Here is a 19,948-nt window from a genome sequence, read left to right as displayed (position 1 = left end):
TATATTTAAAGATAAAAATGCAGTACTGTTGAAACATGAAGAAAGGAATTTAGAAAAGGAAGGAAAAAATTATAGTAGAAAGGAACTCGAAGAAAGTGTAAATTCATTTTTAGATAACAGTTATAAAGAAAATGTTAGAACATATTCAGAAAATAAAATAGAAATTAATAAATCTAACACTGATAAAATATTAAAAATTGATAATAATAATAATAATAATAATATGCATGACGAAATAAAAGAATATATGCATAATTCTTGTAATAGTGATTATGGTATGGAGAATTATAATGAACATATGAAAAATCAGCATATATCAAAAAATATAAGTGATTCATCTATAATACATTCGAAGGAAACATCAGTAACTTTATTAAATAATCAGATAGAGAATAGTATTAAAAAAAAAGAATCCAAGCATAACCATACAATTGGTCATAATAATAATAAGTCTTATATTACAAACAATGATAATATAATATTAAACACTCAAAATAATTTTAAATCAAAAAATACAGTAGACAATTCTTTACAGCATAGTGATAAAATCAATATAGTCAAAGATAATAAAAATGATAATATAACAAATGATATATATAATTATTATAATAGCAGAACGTCTCTTAAAAAAAATGAAAATAAATATAATCAAAGCGACTTTATTGAAAATAAATATAATTCTATAAATGATCGTGATATGAGTACATTAAAATTTTCTACAAAATATAGTCATAAAGATATTCATATAATAAATAAAAATGATACTACATCATATAAGGATACTAATTTGTCTGGTGAGAAAGATATATATGTTAAAGAAAAAGAAGAAGATGTAAAACAAATGAATCATTTGAATGAAAGTATCGAATTCAAAAAAAATAATCGTCATATTAATAAAACACATATATTGAATAGCTCAAATATTTATGATACAGAAGAAAATGAAAAACAAAGATGTCATAATAATATAGGACAGTTAATAAATTCAAGAAATAGTAACACGAATTATTTAAATTCTGTAAATAATATAAACGATACTAACAAAACAAACCAAATAGATAATATATCCATAAATAATAATTTAAATACATATCAGTTTAATGAATCGAGAGGGAACATAACTTATAGTAATAGTAACATAAATGAAAAATCTAATTTTTATAAGGATTCAAAAAATAATAATATATATTCTGAATATCATAATAATGTTTTAAATGGATCACAGCTAAATATAGATATATCAAATAAAAATATTCATATAAATAATAATTCTTCTTTTATTCAAGCAAAAAATAAAAAAAATTCCAGAATCCATAATTCACAATTAGAAGAAATCGATGAATTGAAAACTAACCATTTAGATGATTTAATAAAAAATGAAGTAAATCAAAACACACATATAAAAAATAAAAATGATTTTATAAATAAAAGAAATAGTATGATAGATTCAAAAATGTATTTAAATAATATATCTCAAAATATGTATCAATCAAAAAATAGTAATACAAGTGATTGGTCAATAAAACAAAGTGTTAATAATCAAAATATTTCTTATAGAAATGATAAAAGTATAAATAGAACGTCTATCAATAATATTATTACTAATGATAATACAATGGAAATACATAATTTAGAACATACACATGATAAGATAATAAACAATGTAGATACATATACTAAAGAACATCAAAATGACATAACAAATTCAAACATGAAATATTCTTTACAAAATGTATTAGATAATTCTATATCATATAATAATAATAATAATAATAATAATAATAGTGATGATTCCAAAAAGGAAAATTTCCATTTATCAAATAGTTCAACTAGCCAAAAAAATGATTCACATGAAATAATACATAATAATAATTTTTCACATGAAATAATACATAATAATAATTTTTCACATGCAAATAACAATTTAATAAATTCAACAAATAGTGATATAGAACTACTATTAAATGATTTGTCCGAATCAAGCAATAGTTTATTAAATTCTCAAATAAAAAGTCAACTTTGTAATTCAAAACATTTCTTAACATCTCAGAAAGTTGATAATTCAAAATTTAGTTATTTATTAGAATCAAATCAAAATATAAATGAAGAATTAAATAATGACATAGGAAAATACACAGAAGAAATATCAGAACAAAATAATGATATTACGTATAAAAAGTATAATGAAAATTCTTTGCCTTTTAATAATTATAAAACAAAAAATATGGAACATATAAAATATGATTATGTTATAGAAAAAAATAATCACCATTTAAATAAAAGTGAAAATTTACCTAGAACAAAAAGTATAATAGATAATAATTATATAAAATATAAAACATGTGTATATAAAGAGGAAGAAAATATGAAAAGGAAAGAACAACGAGAAGAGAAACTTATAGAATCTGGACAAGCAAATTTATTATATGAATTTGAAAGAGGTATTAAGAAAAATATGAAAAATATAAAAAAAGAAGAAATGTATAAATATGATATGTTAGAAAATTTATCTAATAAAAATATGAAATATGTAAATGATATTAATAAAGACAATAATGTGAATCATCATAATAATGATGTTAATAATAATTATTATTATAAGGAAAAAAAAATAAATGAAGGGATTTTAAAAGATAACAATTCAAGTGGTTCTTTATCAAACATTTCTCATTTCACACAAGAAAATAATTTTACATACCACAAAAAGGAAACACAAAATAGTAGTAATAATAATAATAATAATAATAATAGTAATATGAGTAATGATCATTTTAATTATTATACAAATAATGAAGAACATAATAATGATTCCTTAGATTTTTCAATCCATCGTGAAGATAATATAAATATATTAAATAATAATAATAATTCACAACAAAATTTACAAGAATATGATCTTGAAAATTCTGGAAACGTAAATGTATCTTCAATTAATAAATCAAAAGGACAATTAGATAAAAATATAAATTATATGAAGAAATTAACTATGAATAATAATTATGTAAATACAGATTTACAAATATCTTATATGGAAAATGAACTTCAAAAAAAAATAAAAGATTTTGATAAATCATTAGGAACAATATTTGAAGACAAATGTAATTTAATTCTTAATCGTATTGAAAAATTGTTATCATACGAATGGTTTAATGATGATCAATAAAAAAAAAAAAATATATATAAATATAATATAATATATATATATATATATATATATTTATTATTGTTATATACTAATAGATACAAAAAAAAAAAAAAAAAAAAAAAGTACATATAATATAATTATATTCAAATTTATATATATTATATATTATATATCAAAAATCTGTAACCCTGCAATTATGAGACCAATCACCAAACATGGTAGGTTCATGCTTATCATACTTATATCCACATTCTTCTGAAATATTATTTATTGGATTATTTTTTATTTGTTCTTCTTTCTTATCCTTTTTTATTTCATCATTAGATATTTTTTGTGCATGTTCTAATGATTGTTCATAAAAAACATTTTTTTTTTTTTTATCATTTTGGAGTATACAGTTATCATAATTTTTGTAATCATCGTTTGTCTTATTTTTTTCCATAGTATTTAGATAACGTTTATAAATAATGTCTATATAGCTTATAATATTATTTCTTTTGGTATATGTATGAATAAAATGTTTGTCTATGTTCTTATGAATATTATTAAAATTAAAGGATTCCATATATATCAAAGAGAAAAGACTTTTCTCTCTTAAAGACTTAAGGCACTTAAATTTTTGCATATTACTATTAAAAGAAAAAAATAATATAATATAAAGACATATAATATTATATATATATAATTATTTATTAATGTATATATAATTTATATGTGTATATAATCTTTCTTGTCTTCATAATATATAATATGTACATTATATCATTTTTAATATGAAATATATTTCAAATATGACGCAGATTATTTTAAGCTTAAAATAATATATCATAAATTATGAAGGAACATTTTATTTTTTTTTTTATTTTTTTCATATTTTACATAATTCTCAACATTGACATATATTAAATAAAAATATAATAGTATACATATAAATATTTTATATACGTATGTATTTATTTATTATTTTCATTTTTCCATTTATACTCCTATTTAATACTTTACTTTCCTTTTTGTAATTCTTTTAAAAATATTACAAAAAAAGAAAATATTAAAAAAGATGTTTCAAAAATGGAAGACACTTTTAATTTGATAGATAAAAACAATCTTGATGAAGAGACAGTATGTAACATTTAAAAAAAATAATATATATATATATATATAACAACATATATATATATATATATATTTATTTATATATTACTTTTTGTGTGTATATGTTCAATGATGTTTTTATTATTTGACAAGGTGTAATCTTGAAATATATTTTTATTAAATTGTTATATCAGATAAATATAAAAAATGAAAATATTAAATATATGGAATCTCATCCAGAACTTAAAGATTTGCTGAATGATTTTATTTCCTCAATATTATTGCATACTCCGGTATATAAAAATATATATATATATATATATATATATATATATTATATAATAATATATTGATTTAATTTTTGAAAAAAAATTGAACATAATTTTTCCTTATATTAAAAAGGAAAAAAAAAATAGTTTCAATATTATGTATATATGTATGTATGTATATTCCTTTTTTGTTGTATTATAAAATAAAATGTTATCACATATAGCATTATAATGATTGTAATGTAAAATATTACATATAAAAATATATATAAATATGTATTTATATATATATATATATATATATATATATATATATTTTTCTTAAGGATGATATTTTTAAATATGCAAATGAATATTTTTCAAACTTTAAAAAGAAAACTAATTAATTTTGTGAATTATGTTTAAATGTAAAATGAAGTAAGATCAAAAAAAAAAAAAAAAAAAAAAAAAAAAAAAAAAAAATATTATATATATTTTTATTTTGTTTTTATTTCCTTCTTTACACGTATTATATATATATATATATATATGTATATTTTATATGCTCATTTTATTTATTATATACATATACATATATATTTTATTTTTTTTTTTTTATTTTTAAAACGCATATTACAAAATATATAATTTTACATTTGTATTATTGTATTAATGTATATTTTTTTTTTTTTTTTTTTTTTTTTTTTTTTTTTAAATTATTACACAAAAAAGATAAAAACAATACAAATTATATTTATAAAAGATATAATTGAGAATCATAATATATTTTTGCAAGTGTATCATATTCCTGTTTCTTTCATTTGAATATATATATATATATATATATGTATAAACAACTGATAATTTTTTTTTGTATATATATAATAATATATTTACATGTAAATATATTTGAACATAAATATTTATACATATAATTATATATACATAGAAATATATTTGCATATTTTATTTTTTTAATTATAGTTGTAAAATTATTTCTTTTGTAAGATATGAAATAGAAAAATAATAATATGAAGAATATATATATGCATACATTTAAATACATATATTTTTTTAATGACAAATTGGGAATATAATATATATATGTTATAATATGACATATATATAAATTAATATACTCACAAATATATATATATATATATATATATATATATATATATATATATATATATATATTTATTTATTTATTTATTTATTTCCCCTCTTGTGTGTATATTTTCATTTTATTTTTTTTTTTTGAGTAAACAACATGAATGATAATAAAGACAGAGTGTTCTCAAAAGATGAACAAACACGTATTTATAAAATACTTCTTTTAACATACTGTAATAAAATAGCTACGTATCAGAATGAAATAAAAAATATTTCTCTTAATAATATAATATCTTCATTAAATGAAGGTTCTGAAAATGAGCATATGTTAAATGATCATGTGAAATCTCAACATTCTTATATTGATACATTAGTAAAATCAAATGAAAATCACGATTTCTTGAATAGTGTTAATAAATTAATACAAGAAGAAGTAAAAAAGAAAAATGATAAGAAAGATGATGCTATGCATAATATAGGAAATACAAATGAAAATACTACTACTAATAATAATAACAATAATAATAATAACAATAATAATAATAATAATAATAATATTGGTACTAATGTAGGACAAGGAATTAATAATAATATAACAAATAATAATAATCAAAGAAACCAACGAAGTATTTTTAATAATTATATTTTAGAACTTATGGAAAGATCACATATGTTTTTATTAATTAAAATATTTTTTGTTTTGTTTTTATTTGAAGTTAATATAAAGATGTATTTTATTGTCTCTGGAATGTTCATATTATATAATAGAGGATTCTTTGATTTAATAATTAATAATTTAAATTTTGTATCTAGTAATGATTCAATAGAACAAGTACTAAGAAGAATGAGCGAGTCAAGGAATCTCAATAATAGTATAAGTCTTAATGAAAATATCAACCAATTTGTAGAATCTAATATACAAAATGGTGAACAAAATGGTATATCAAATGATATCACAAGTGATCAACAACATAATATTGATGATAGTTTTATAACAGGTGATGATAAAATAACAGATAGTGGTGAATATGTTGATTTAAAAAAAATATCTGATGAAATCGATAATCAGAACATTTTAGATTATATAAATAATATAGATGATATAAATAAAAATATGAATTATTATAATAAAGATATATGTGTAGATAACAAATTAAATGATGAAAAAGATTTATTAGAATTTTTAAATATTAAAAGTAGTGACCAGGAAGAAGATTCCCCTTTGGATGAAATCCTAAATGAGTCAAACGTGCAACATGATATAACAAACAATATAAAAAATTTGAAAAATATAGAAAATGCAAGTAATGAAAATGAAAAAAGTAATAATAATAATATTGATGTATATAATGATAATAATAATAATAATAATGATAGTAATAATAATAATAATGATAATATTAATAGTGTTAATGATATTGTTAAAAAAAGATTTCTTCTATTTAAAAAGAAAAAAGCAGAAAAAGAAACGGAATCTGAATTGGACAGTTCAAAAAAAAAAATTCCTGAAGATGATGAATTTAATTGTCTTAACAACAAAACACATGAAACTATAAATGACCCTAATAATAGTTATAATAAAGAGGAAGAAAAGAATGAATATCTTGCAAAAGATACAAATGAATATTTTAATAATACAGATGAAAATGTACTTCATAATGCAAAAAATGGTATAAACTCAAATTTAAGAAAAAGAAAAAATAATAATCTAAATGATAGCTCAACAACATTTAATCACATTTTAAATAATAGTATTAGTGAATTTATAAACTCAGATGATGAAATGGCTGCACATTTATCTAACCCCAATGAAAATAATACAACTAATACTATTCCAAAAAAAGAACAAAATGGAACAGAAACAAAACAAAATGATAAAGAAAATAATACAAACAATAATACTAGAAGAAAACCAACCAAATTAGAAAAATATATTTATCAATCAGTTGTTATGTTTTTTATGACTCTTTTACCTTGGTGGGTACCAGATGTTGCATATTTGGAGGAGTAAATTTATAATACATACATATATATATATATATATATATATATATTTATATATTTATGTTTTCCTTTTGGGATTATATTATATATCCATTTATCTCAGAATTAACGAATCAAATATATATTTATATATACACATTTTTATTTTTTTTGTATTATCTTAATCATAAAAGGGAAAACTCTATAATTTTTTAATGTTTTTTTTTTTTTTTTTTTCCTTTTTCCTTTTATTTTTTTATTATATATGAAAAAACAATTTTTTTATGAAAGTAATATAAACATACAAAAAAAATATAAAAAATAAAATAATATAAAAAAAACATACATATTTATATGTATACCATTTTGTCCATATGATAAATGAAAATGAACTTATCCATTATTTTTTACAATTGTAAAATTTTAATATATTCTTATTTAAAAAAAAAAAAAAAATTATATACATGATTATATTATTACAGGTGTGTTCATAGGAATAATAACATAATTGGAATTAGCATAAAATAAAATATATTCATCATATATTCTTATTCCATAATAATTAATGTTTATTTAATAGAACATATATATATATATATATATATATATATATATATTGATGTGGTAAGAAGATAAAGGATTTGTTATTTTTATTATTTCAATATGATTTTTTTTAATTATATGTACATTCATCCTTTTTTATGGTGTAACTGTATTTTCCTATAAACTTAATTTTTTATTTTATTTTCCACATTTTCTTATGTTGTGTCAAAATATTTAGAAGTTATTATATGAATGATGAACTTGAATTCTTATGATATATATAAAATGAAACAACATAAACAAGCATAATCCACATATGGGATATATATATATTATTTTTATAAAATATATATATGACTAATAAAAGGTATAAATATATATAAATATAAGAATTCAAAATAAAATGAAAATCAGAAAATTTTTAAATATTCAAGATCGATAATATAAATTACATATAATAATATAATATTTAATTTTTTTTTTTTTTTTTTTTTTTTGTTCTTATTACTACATATTATATATATATATATATATATATATATATATATATGTATGTGCCTATCTCCGTTTTATTTGGCTACATAATCTTTTTCCTTTTTTTTTTTTATAGTAGTAAAATGAAAAATATAATAAAGAAAATTATATCAACACATATATAATAAATATATATTTTTATTTAACATATTATTCTACATTAATATTAGTGGAAATATATATATATTTCTTTTTTAATTTAAATTTATTAATATTTGAAAATCTCAACATTTATAAATATAGAATATTATAATATTAAATATATTATTTTATTTTTCCATTTAAATATTAAAAAAAAATAATTTTAATTAAAAATATAATTCATAAAATTTGTAGATAAAATTATTTCTTATTTTTACCCTTCATTGTAAAATAATTTCCAATTGAAAAAATGGTAACTTTTTTATTTTTTATACAAATATTATATGTAAATACTATATATGTGGGCCTGCAAAAAAGTTTCTATATTTCATAATAATAAATATGTAAAGGTTTATATATATATATATATATATATATTATAGTGGTATAATATATATTTATAATACATATAATATTAAATATATATAAATATATATGTATTTTTTTTTTTTTTTTTAGAGTTCTACTATAACTAGAAAATTTATTCCATTGATGGATAGAATTTTAATAAGTAAAATAGTACCAAAAACTACTACAAAGTCTGGACTATTTTTACCAGAAAGCGCAACTGAGCCATCATACACAGGAAAGGTAATAATATATATAATAACGAGTTGTTTTTAAATTTTTTTATATTTATAATTATAAATTTATATACACCTGTGTGTATCTCTATTATTTTATTATTATTTTTTTTTTTTTTTATATTTATGTAGGTATTAGCTGTTGGTCCAGGAAGAGTAACTAGTAATGGTACAAAAATATCACCAAGTGTAAAAGAAGGAGATGTTGTTGTTTTACCTGAATATGGTGGTTCCTCTTTAAAAATTGATGGAGAAGAATTTTTTGTTTACAGAGATGATGATATAATTGGTATAATAAAAGATGAATAAAAAGAAAAATTATTGTTTTTAATATATTAATATTCTTTTAAAAGAAAAATATGATGATTTATTTTATACCTTACATGTTGATATATATATGTATATATTTATATATGTATATATTTATATGTTTATTCATTTTTGAATAAATTGAATTAAACCTTTTTAATCATCTTATTACATTTTTGTTAATATCATTAATAATGATCTTTTTAATTTTTTTTTTTTTTAAACTGTAAAATATTATGAACTCCTGGAAATATTGGCAAATCAAATGAATTGTTTATATTTTCACATATAAATATATTATATACTTTATAAAATATATTCTACTTTTGAATAACGCAAATAAATAAATATATATATATATAATAAAATAGTTAGACACCATCAATAAGTGATACTATTTTATGGAAAAAAAAAAAAAATTAAACCAATATATTTTATAATTTTAAAATTAGAGAATTATTAGTTGCAAATTTAAAAAAATAAAGGAAATTTCAAATAGTAACAAAATAGCTATTTTCCAAAAAAAAAAAAAATAAATAAATAAATAAAATAAAATATTAATTAAACAGCCATTTTCCAAAAAAATAAAAAATAAAATAATAATAAAACAGCTATTTTACAAAAAAAAAAAAAAAAAAAAAATATAAAATAATACTAAAATGTATGTTTAATAAACACATATATATATATATATATATATATATATATATACATTTATTTATATTTATTTATTTATTTTTATATTATTGTTTATTCAATTTCTCAATTGTATATTTTTCCGTCTTATGAATTTTGTTTTTTTTTCTTTTGGACCTTATTTGTATCGTTCAAAAGAGATTGTCTCTGCTCTTTGGATAAGTTTTCAAATTCTTTCTTGGATATTAAATGTTCCTTATTTTTTTCAATAATTTCAGTAAAATGGAAGAATGGAGGTCCATCCTTTTCTAATCCTTTATATAAACCACAATTAACTATTCTAACATCATACATAGGATGTCCTAATTTTGTTCCTACATTTTCAATCATACGAATTATATTCATACCTTTCAAAACAGTACCAATGACAACATTATGTTTATGTAATATAGGCATGGGAGAAAATGTAATAATAAATTGTGAAGAATTACTATGAGGTCCTTCATTAAATAATGCAACGTCACCATCTTGAACAAATTCCATATCAAAATTTTCATCAGGAAACTTTTTCCCATATATACTTAAACCTTCTTTATCATTTAAAACATTTCCTCCTACTAAACCAATACCAGGGTATATTTTATGTATTGATGTATTACGATATCCTATATATTTATCTTTTATTTGATATCCTTCAGCTAGCTGTATAAAATTCTCAGCTGATAATGGTACTTGATCAGAATATAATCCGATCAAGACCCTACCAACATATTTATTTTCTATTGCAATATCAAAAAATACATAATCTCTAATAGATTTATTGTAAAATACTTGTTTTTCTTTTGCTTTTCTTCTTTCATTATAATTCCATAAAGGTGGAAAAAGTACCGAACAAGAAATACCCACTTTCCACGTTATGGGCAAATTGTTCCACCAGTTAAAACATTTTTTACCGATTATTGTACTAGCTTTAAAACTTTTATAAAGCATGAGAAATATTTATATGTTTTTTGTGTATTATACATAAATGGACCTATTTGGAAAAAAAAAAAAAAAAAAAAAAAAAATACAAACAAGAGGAATATATTTCAATATATATCCACTTACAAGTATAATTAACTTATAAATTTGATATCTTATTGTTATATATATAAGAAAGATACATTTTTACAATGTGCAAAAAAAAAAAAAAAAATTTATTTTTTTTTTTTATATCATATAAAATAAAGGTTTATATGTTGATATGTTAATCTTTTTGAGATCAGAATTTTTTACATAAAATATGCAATTTGGATATTAAGAAATTATTATACATATATATATATATATATATATATATATATTAATTTATTTAAATGATTTTATGGTTATTAATTTTTTTTTTATTTTTTGAAATTATATCAATGTTGTACATATTATTTTTTTCTCTAATTAAGAGGAGGAAAAAAAAAAATATTACACATATAAAAATATATATATATATATATATATATATATATATATATAAATAAATATTTATTATTTATAGAATAACAAATCAAGATAGAATTAATAAAAAAATAATTATGTATTAGTATGAATAATATGGAGTAATAATAGAATAATCATATTTTTTAAAAAAAAAAAAAAAAATACGTTTAAAAATTTTTCTTTTTTTTTTTTTTTTTTACATAAATCATAATATTAAACAAAACTCATAAGAATATATATTTATATATAAATTTTCAAAAACAACAAAAAAAAAAAAAAAAAAATATTAACATCATATTAATATGATTGGACATGTAATTATATAATAAAAAAATGAATTACACTAAAAAAAAAAAATAAATAAGAAATATACACACATATATATTATATATATATATAATTCTTTTTCAAATAAAAAGTTATATAAACTTGCAAATGTAACAAATATTTTTAATATAAAAAAAATATATATAAAGTAAATGTTAATTTAAATAATCCATCTTGTTTGACTATATATTTTTGTTGGTAACATATGATATTTGAAAAACAATCTTATTTTTTTTTTTTTTTTTTTTTTGTTGAATAGAAATTATTTAAATTTCCTTATACATCTTTTCCCGTGAACTTTTAATCTGTAAACACATGTGTAGGAAGCACCATAATTTTCGGTAAATTCGAAAATTATCCTATCAAAAAAAAAAAATAATAAAATAATAAAAATGAACATATAAAAAAAATAACATATGAGAAGAAATAATAAATATATTTTTATATAATTAGAAAGTATATAATTGTATTTATACAATCACATATATATATATATATATATATATACATATATGTATTACTCATGTTGAACTTAAAATATATACTATTTCCAAAAAAAAAAAAAATGTATAAATCATAATATTATAATATTATAATATATTAATATTTGTTACCTTTTCATTGGGAAACATGACTTGGTGGGATATGTTGTTATTCTTTTTTTTCTATCAAAATAGAAATCACCAATATGTATTAGATTTGGCTGTTTATTGTCCTTTAACCATCTTTGTAAAATTTCATTAGGTTGTACATTTCCATATGTAGAATGTAAACATGAATATAAAGAGCTATTTTTAAAATCATCATAATTAATATCATTTTCTTCAAATTGTTCAGGCCAATTTAAATCAACCATACCATATACAGAGAAATATTTTGGTGTAGCATTTGAATTATTACTAATATTTTCATGTACATGTTGAATAGATATAGATGTAATATCAATTGTAGCTGGTAAATGAATTGTTATTTTTCCATTATTACCTTTAAATGAAAAACAGTCACCTGGAAAATTGGTTGGTTTTAATACAATAGCTGGGTCTTTTCCCATAGGCTTTATCATTCCATATATTTCTTCTGATGGTAAAAATGAAGCAATTTGATTTAGAAATTTTTCTATAAAATCATTTCTATTTAATGGTGAACTTGTCATTTTATATACAATTTTTGCACCTAAAGATTCAAGTGCCCAATCAATTTCGTTATAATCTAATATGAATTCATTATATAATTCATCTACTTTTTTTTGTATATTTTCTAAATGATTAGAATATTTTATTTTATTATTATTATTATTATTATTATTAGATATATAATTTGTATTATTATTCATATTATTATTATGATTTTTCCCTTTTTTTTGTTCTATCATAAAATGTATTGATTTACTTATATCATCCTTAATTAATTTTGATTGCACTTTTATTTGGTTATTAATATTTTTTAACAAATCTGCTTGTAACCTTTCATGTTTTAAAGTTAAACTTTTAAATTTTTCTTCATTATATATTACTTTCGATTCAGTAATTTCATTTAATATATCTTTTTTATATATCTCTAAATAATATTTAATTTTATATTCAGCATTTTTTAAAATTCTCTCTTCCATTTGTAAAAATGTATCATCTAAATAACCTTTTGAATTTATATTTTTTTCTTGTAACATATTAATTTCTTCTTTAATATCATTAATTACATTTAAAAGTTCTTTAAAATCATTTTGTGTGTATAATGATTCTATTTCATTTGAATGAATATCTTTACTAAATTGATTAGTTTTATATTTATCGTTAAATGTATAATTAGAATAATTCTTATTATTTTTGTTGTTTTCATTTTCTTGTTTTTGTTTTTTATCCATATTTGCAGGTGGTCCCATTAAAATATTTCTATTATCTTCAAACCATTCATTATCATTATCATCATCATCATAATCACCATCATATATATTATTATTATGATTAATATTTAATTTGTTTTGACCTATAAGTTTTAATATATTTTCTTTCATTGCTTTATATAAATTTTCTTGTTTCAAGAAATTCCATTCCATAACTTTAACTTGTGATTGTAGTTCATTTATTTTTTGTAATAATTCTTTTTTATCATTTTCTATATGACTTGTCAAATTATTTTTTATATCTACTTGATTTTGTGTAACTGTCTTTTGAATATCATTTAAAAAAGTGTCTTTATTATTTATAACACTTTTTATATTATTAACAATATTTGAATAATCTTTAAATTCTGTTTGAAACTTGTCATAATTATCATGAAAGATATTTTTAAAGTTTTCAAATTCTTTAATTAAATTAGTTTTAAATGAATCACTATTTTTATTATTATTAATTATTTTATTTTCTAATTCATTTATTTTCTTTTCTATATTTAAACGAATTTCATAAACATTTATTTTATCATCTTTTTTATTTACATTTTGTATATTCTGTGTATTTTTTATATTTTTATTTTCATTAATTTCTTTTTTCAGTTGTTCTAATATTTCAAAAATTTTGTCATTATACTTTTTGTAATTTTCTTGATCATTTTCTCTTTTTATTTTCAAAGAATTATAATTCATGTATTGATTAATATCATCATAATTATTTTTAGAGACATTTAAATTCCAGTTATTTTTTTTATATGTATTTTCTAAATACTGTTCATTATTATTAAAAAATGGATTATTATTATTAAAATTGTTACTATTACTATTATTATTACTAGTGCTATTGTAATGGTTTACATTATTATTAAATAGTGTTATAAACCCTGATATACATGTTATAATTATTGATAATACAATCATAAAAGTTGCTATATATGTCATACCTCTTTTATCATTTAATAAATCATTCATAAATAAATTTATATAATTCATTGTTATATATACAAGGTTTTTCTTTTTAGAACTTTCTAATTTTAAGTCATAATCTGGATCGTCATTTTTTTCAACTTGATACCACATAGCTGCTCTACTTGTTAAAAAAGTTATATTTTCCATTTTTTTATTTTTATTATTTTTTCCTTGATCACTATTAGATTCATTAATTGTTATATCACTACTTGATAATAAGCGTACAATATTTTTTTTTAGTTTACTTAATTGTGTTTCTTTTTTTTTATATGGATTTACTTTTCCATAATTCATATTTTTATTTTGAAAGTCTTCATAACTATGTAATACATGTATTAATGTGTTCCTCTCTTCATTCTCATCTTTATTATTATCTGTCTCGTTATAATCATCTTCATATGTCATATTATTTTCATCCGAAATGAATGTATTCTTACTACTGTTGCTTATGTTTACAGACATATTGTTTTTTTTTTTTTTTTTACATTATTATGCAAAAGTTTATTAGGTATGATAAATGAAGGAATTACATAAAATTATGTGCATATGATTATATTACATATAATTGTTCAAAAAAAAAAAAAAAAAAAAAAAAAATCACAAATATAAATAAATAAATATATTATTATATATATTAGTTATATTATTTATTTATTATGACGTGTTGAAAATTTTTAATATCATATCATTATATAAAAAAAATTTGTTTAAGTAAAAATATATGGAAAAATTTTTTGTAAGAAAAGTCAACTGTAATTTCTACATTTATTATAAGAGCTTCTACATAAATATATAACATATAAAAAATAAAAATATATATATATATATAATGTTTTATTTTATTTATTCAATATAAATTTGAAACATAATTTTTTTTTTTTTTTTTTTTTTTTTTTTTTTTTTTTCATATTTTTTATTTCCGTAAATGTTCCAATTCTTTTCCTTTTTTTCTTCTCTCTATATTGTTATTATATAAAAATATATATATTACATATACATATATATATTGACCTTAGTGCATATAACTATATATTATATATAACATTTTGTGCTTAAAATTTATGATGAATAAATATATATTTAATATAAAAATTTATAAAAAACAAAATAATGTTTTTTTACGTTTTTTTATTTATAATATATATATATATATATAAATATACAGTTTTTACCGTAAAATATATTGAATTTATATACGTATTTAAATTAAATACTTATAATTATTTTCTTTTTTTTTTTTTCCTTTTTTCCGCACACAATAAAATAAATATAAAAAAAATAATAACGTAATATATATTAATATTTTAATATTTGTATAATTGCGAATGGATATATAAAAAAATATATTTTGTGTGGTATGAAAAAAAAAAAAAAGGATAAGAATTTATATAGAACCTAGTCCACATATAAATAATACATATATATATATATATATATATATATATTTGTATGAAGAGTTATAGAGAATATTTTAAGTTTAAGTATTTTTTCATGTTAAAATAAAAAAAATGAAATAATAAATAGGAATATAAATATGATATATTATAAATTTTTTTTGTTTGTTTTATATTTATAAAATTGTATATATATATACTATAACATATTTTTATATATATAATATGTATATACCATTGTATACTTATAGATTTTCCACTGTTATACATTTTTATTTACATGATTCATATAATCTATTAACGATTCAGTAGTTGGTTTGAAAGCTTTTTGTCCCTTTTTCCAGTTTATTGGACAAACTTCTCCACTTGTATCTACATGAATAATTGAATCTATAGTTCTTAAAACCTCCTGTACATTTCTTCCTATTGGTAAATCATTAACGGTTTGATGTCTTACACATCCATTTTTATCTATAATAAATAATCCTCTTAAAGCAAAAGCATTATCATAAAGTACATTATAATTTTTAGAAATCTCTTTATTTATATCTGATACTAAAGTAAATTCAACATTTCCTATTCCTCCTTTTTCAATAGGCATATTTTTCCATGCTAAATGGCTATATACAGAATCTACAGATATACCTAATAACTCTACATTTTTATTTTCAAAATCTTTAATATGTTTATTAAATTCAATTATTTCTGTTGGACATACGAAGGTATAGTTTAATGGATAGAATAACAAACAACAGTATTTCTGACCTATAAAAGAGGAAAGGTCAACATTTATTATTTCATTATTTTTATTTAATCCTTGAGCTGTGAAATTATAAGCCTTCTTTGTCACTAACGAAAAGGATCTTCTTGAATTCCTGAAAAAATTGCTACTGCACAGTTTTTTTAAAAACATTATGTAAAAGTAATGTAATATATGTATAATTTAAATGAATAATATAATATATATAATATATATGTTCTTTAAAATTAAATAATATATGGAATATTATTAAATATTATTTGTATTATATTTCATTTGTATTATATTTCATGTGTATAACATTTTTTTTGTATTATTATTTTATATCATATTATATGATTTTTTTGTTTTTTTTTTCATTGGTTGGCATAATTTGCATGCAAGCATTTGTTCTTATATATATTTATTTTTATATATAATTGTATATAAGAATACAAAGAAAAATATCATATTATACAATTTATATGTTAAAAGGAAAAAGTAAAGAAATAATATATTTATACTTATGATAAATCTGTATACTTATTTTATTTTATTTTATTTTTTAATTTTATTATTATTTTTTTTTTTTAAATATGGGGAACCTTATTTTGTTATTAATGCACATTGGCTAAAACATATATTTATTAACTATAAGTAATATATAAAAATATAATCTTATATAACTTTATATTTATAATAGGATTTATACAATGTTTTTTTTTTTTTTTTTTATAAGAATTAATAAGATTGATTTTATGTTATATATTAATAAACTGTATATATGAAAACAAATCAGTTAAAAAAAAAAAAATAAAGGAAAAATTAAAAAAATACAAAATATTATATATATATATATATATATTATCTGTTCAGTATTTTTTTTTTTTTTTTTTTTTTTTTTGGTGCTTTCATTTTGACAACTCAAAATATAAAAAGAAAAAAAAAAATATATGCTTTATTTGTATATGACTGAAACAAAAACAAATGTAGACAAAAAAAAAAAAAAAAAAAAAAAAAAAAAAAAAAAAAAAAAAAAAAAAAATATATATATATATATATATATAATATATATATTAAAACTTTCATATATATATTTTTAAATATATAATTAATTCAAAAAAATTAAAAAAAAGTATACTTAAAAATTCATGTTCACACTTCATCGTCAAATTCGGTAACATTTTCTATTTTGTATGCTTCACTTTGTTGTCTAAAAACTTCATTACCAAATCCGGCCTAAATAAATAAAATAATAAAAAAAATATATACATACATACATACATATATATATATATATGTCATGATGTGAAGTTACTTTATTTTATACATATAAATTATTAAATATATATATGTCCCATTTCATGACTTACTATTCCTCCTAAAACTGCTCCTAGAGGAAAACAACAATTTTCAGCCTTCATCAAAGCTAAACGAATATGATGAGACGATTCATCTTCTACATCTAACAATCCAAATATAAAACCAAATATTCCACCCATGGTAATGGTGAATAGTAATATCATATATACCTAAAAAGAAAAATATAACATATATTCATATATGATATATTATTGTATATTATTATCTAATCTGATCATATTATTAATTATTAAATCATGTGATATTAGTACATAATGTTATATTATTATATATTATCTTATAATATTACTTGGGCAACTGACTCAATCAAAGGTCTGGTTATGGACCCTTGAATAAAACCTATTAAGTAATTTATCAAATCGATTAAACTAAATGTTAAGGCAAAAGATATACTAATTCCCAAGATACAATATATGGGAACTTTTGTCAAGGGTGATAAGGAAAAAAGCCAAGAGCGATCAAAAAAAAAGCAAAGAATACCAGAAAAAATTATCTATAAGATATAAATATGAAAATATATAAATATATATATGTATAAATATATGTATTTTTGGGTAAATATTTTTAAAGTAATTACATAGTAAAATATATACATATATATATATATATATATATTTATATTTATATATTTATATGTTTACATTTTATTCTTACCAATCCTGATAAAATCATAAGTTGATTTTTACGACCTTCTGCTTCATCAGTCACATTGGCATTTAATCTCCAAAAAATTATCATACCGACTACAATAAATAATATACCAAAATACTATAAAAAAAAAAAATAAAATAATAAAGGAAAAATATATATATATACTTAAAAATATTACATATATAATATTCATATGTTCATTCATTTTCTTTATGTATACCATAGAAAAAAATCTTGATAAAGAAACCTCAACAAGTGTACAGTTTACAATCAGTGAACACATTATCCCAAGTATCATTCCAACTATAGCACTTAAACTTCCCTTCAAAAGTAAATCCTTGGTACATTGTATACGAAAACCAGATAACTTATCGAATTCTTTAATTTCCATATCCATTTTTTTAACACAATTATAACATATATATAAATAATATAAATAATAATATATAAATCTTATATTTTCTTACAAAAAATATATATACATATATACAATGTAATAAAAATATATATATATATTATATATTTATCTGTAATATATATATATATATATTATAAATTTATATATATGTACCACTTGCACAAACTTAAAAAAAATAAATAAAAACAAATAAATATATAAAACACACCATATAAACAAATATATATATATATATATTAATGAATATTATTTTTTTAAATATTTTTTAACACATTAAAAAAATATAAATTAAAAAAAAAAAAAAAAAATACGTAAAAATAAAAAATATATATTATATATATATTTATTTGTAATAAAAATTTCTAAATGTTTTTTTTTTTT

General features: G+C 17.8%; 9 protein-coding genes across 9 annotated transcripts in view; 4 read left to right on the top strand and 5 right to left on the bottom strand.

The window, feature by feature from the left end:
* Positions 1-3,163, top strand: part of PADL01_1216200 (conserved Plasmodium protein, unknown function) — a gene marked incomplete at both ends in the record, with an annotated part of 3,270 nt that extends 107 nt beyond the window's left edge. The window contains one exon of the mRNA XM_028683119.1: positions 1-3,163. This exon is cut by the window's left edge and continues 107 nt beyond it. Coding sequence (XP_028539328.1) covers positions 1-3,163 — 3,163 coding nt within the window.
* A 154-nt stretch (positions 3,164-3,317) lies between these two features.
* PADL01_1216100 (conserved Plasmodium protein, unknown function) lies at positions 3,318-3,770 on the bottom strand (the record flags this gene model as incomplete). The annotated part of the gene is made up of 1 exon (XM_028683118.1): positions 3,318-3,770. One exon carries the CDS (start codon positions 3,768-3,770, stop codon positions 3,318-3,320), a length of 453 nt encoding a protein of 150 aa, XP_028539327.1.
* Positions 3,771-4,213: 443 nt separating this feature from the next.
* PADL01_1216000 (conserved Plasmodium protein, unknown function) lies at positions 4,214-4,892 on the top strand (the record flags this gene model as incomplete). Its single annotated transcript, XM_028683117.1, has 3 exons — positions 4,214-4,264; positions 4,432-4,530; positions 4,833-4,892. The coding sequence occupies 3 exons, from the start codon at positions 4,214-4,216 to the stop codon at positions 4,890-4,892; spliced, it is 210 nt and encodes a 69-aa protein (XP_028539326.1).
* An 863-nt stretch (positions 4,893-5,755) lies between these two features.
* PADL01_1215900 (conserved Plasmodium protein, unknown function) lies at positions 5,756-7,609 on the top strand (the record flags this gene model as incomplete). The annotated part of the gene is made up of 1 exon (XM_028683116.1): positions 5,756-7,609. One exon carries the CDS (start codon positions 5,756-5,758, stop codon positions 7,607-7,609), a length of 1,854 nt encoding a protein of 617 aa, XP_028539325.1.
* Positions 7,610-9,049: 1,440 nt separating this feature from the next.
* On the top strand, positions 9,050-9,692 carry PADL01_1215800 (10 kDa chaperonin; the record flags this gene model as incomplete). Its single annotated transcript, XM_028683113.1, has 3 exons — positions 9,050-9,052; positions 9,259-9,390; positions 9,516-9,692. 3 exons carry the CDS (start codon positions 9,050-9,052, stop codon positions 9,690-9,692), a joined length of 312 nt encoding a protein of 103 aa, XP_028539324.1.
* A 783-nt stretch (positions 9,693-10,475) lies between these two features.
* Positions 10,476-11,318, bottom strand: PADL01_1215700 (peptidyl-prolyl cis-trans isomerase; the record flags this gene model as incomplete). Its single annotated transcript, XM_028683112.1, has 1 exon — positions 10,476-11,318. One exon carries the CDS (start codon positions 11,316-11,318, stop codon positions 10,476-10,478), a length of 843 nt encoding a protein of 280 aa, XP_028539323.1.
* Positions 11,319-12,387: 1,069 nt separating this feature from the next.
* PADL01_1215600 (conserved Plasmodium protein, unknown function) lies at positions 12,388-15,444 on the bottom strand (the record flags this gene model as incomplete). The annotated part of the gene is made up of 2 exons (XM_028683111.1): positions 12,388-12,484; positions 12,740-15,444. 2 exons carry the CDS (start codon positions 15,442-15,444, stop codon positions 12,388-12,390), a joined length of 2,802 nt encoding a protein of 933 aa, XP_028539322.1.
* Positions 15,445-16,638: 1,194 nt separating this feature from the next.
* PADL01_1215500 (thioredoxin peroxidase 2) lies at positions 16,639-17,289 on the bottom strand (the record flags this gene model as incomplete). Its single annotated transcript, XM_028683110.1, has 1 exon — positions 16,639-17,289. One exon carries the CDS (start codon positions 17,287-17,289, stop codon positions 16,639-16,641), a length of 651 nt encoding a protein of 216 aa, XP_028539321.1.
* A 981-nt stretch (positions 17,290-18,270) lies between these two features.
* PADL01_1215400 (conserved Plasmodium membrane protein, unknown function) lies at positions 18,271-19,546 on the bottom strand (the record flags this gene model as incomplete). The annotated part of the gene is made up of 5 exons (XM_028683109.1): positions 18,271-18,354; positions 18,489-18,647; positions 18,788-18,991; positions 19,153-19,266; positions 19,370-19,546. The coding sequence occupies 5 exons, from the start codon at positions 19,544-19,546 to the stop codon at positions 18,271-18,273; spliced, it is 738 nt and encodes a 245-aa protein (XP_028539320.1).
* Between the last annotated feature and the right edge of the window lie 402 nt (positions 19,547-19,948).

The sequence above is a fragment of the Plasmodium sp. gorilla clade G2 genome (assembly GCF_900097015.1).
Source record: "Plasmodium sp. gorilla clade G2 genome assembly, chromosome: 12".
Classification (NCBI taxonomy): domain Eukaryota; phylum Apicomplexa; class Aconoidasida; order Haemosporida; family Plasmodiidae; genus Plasmodium; species Plasmodium adleri (nom. inval.).
This window is presented reverse-complemented; position numbering and strand designations above follow the sequence as displayed.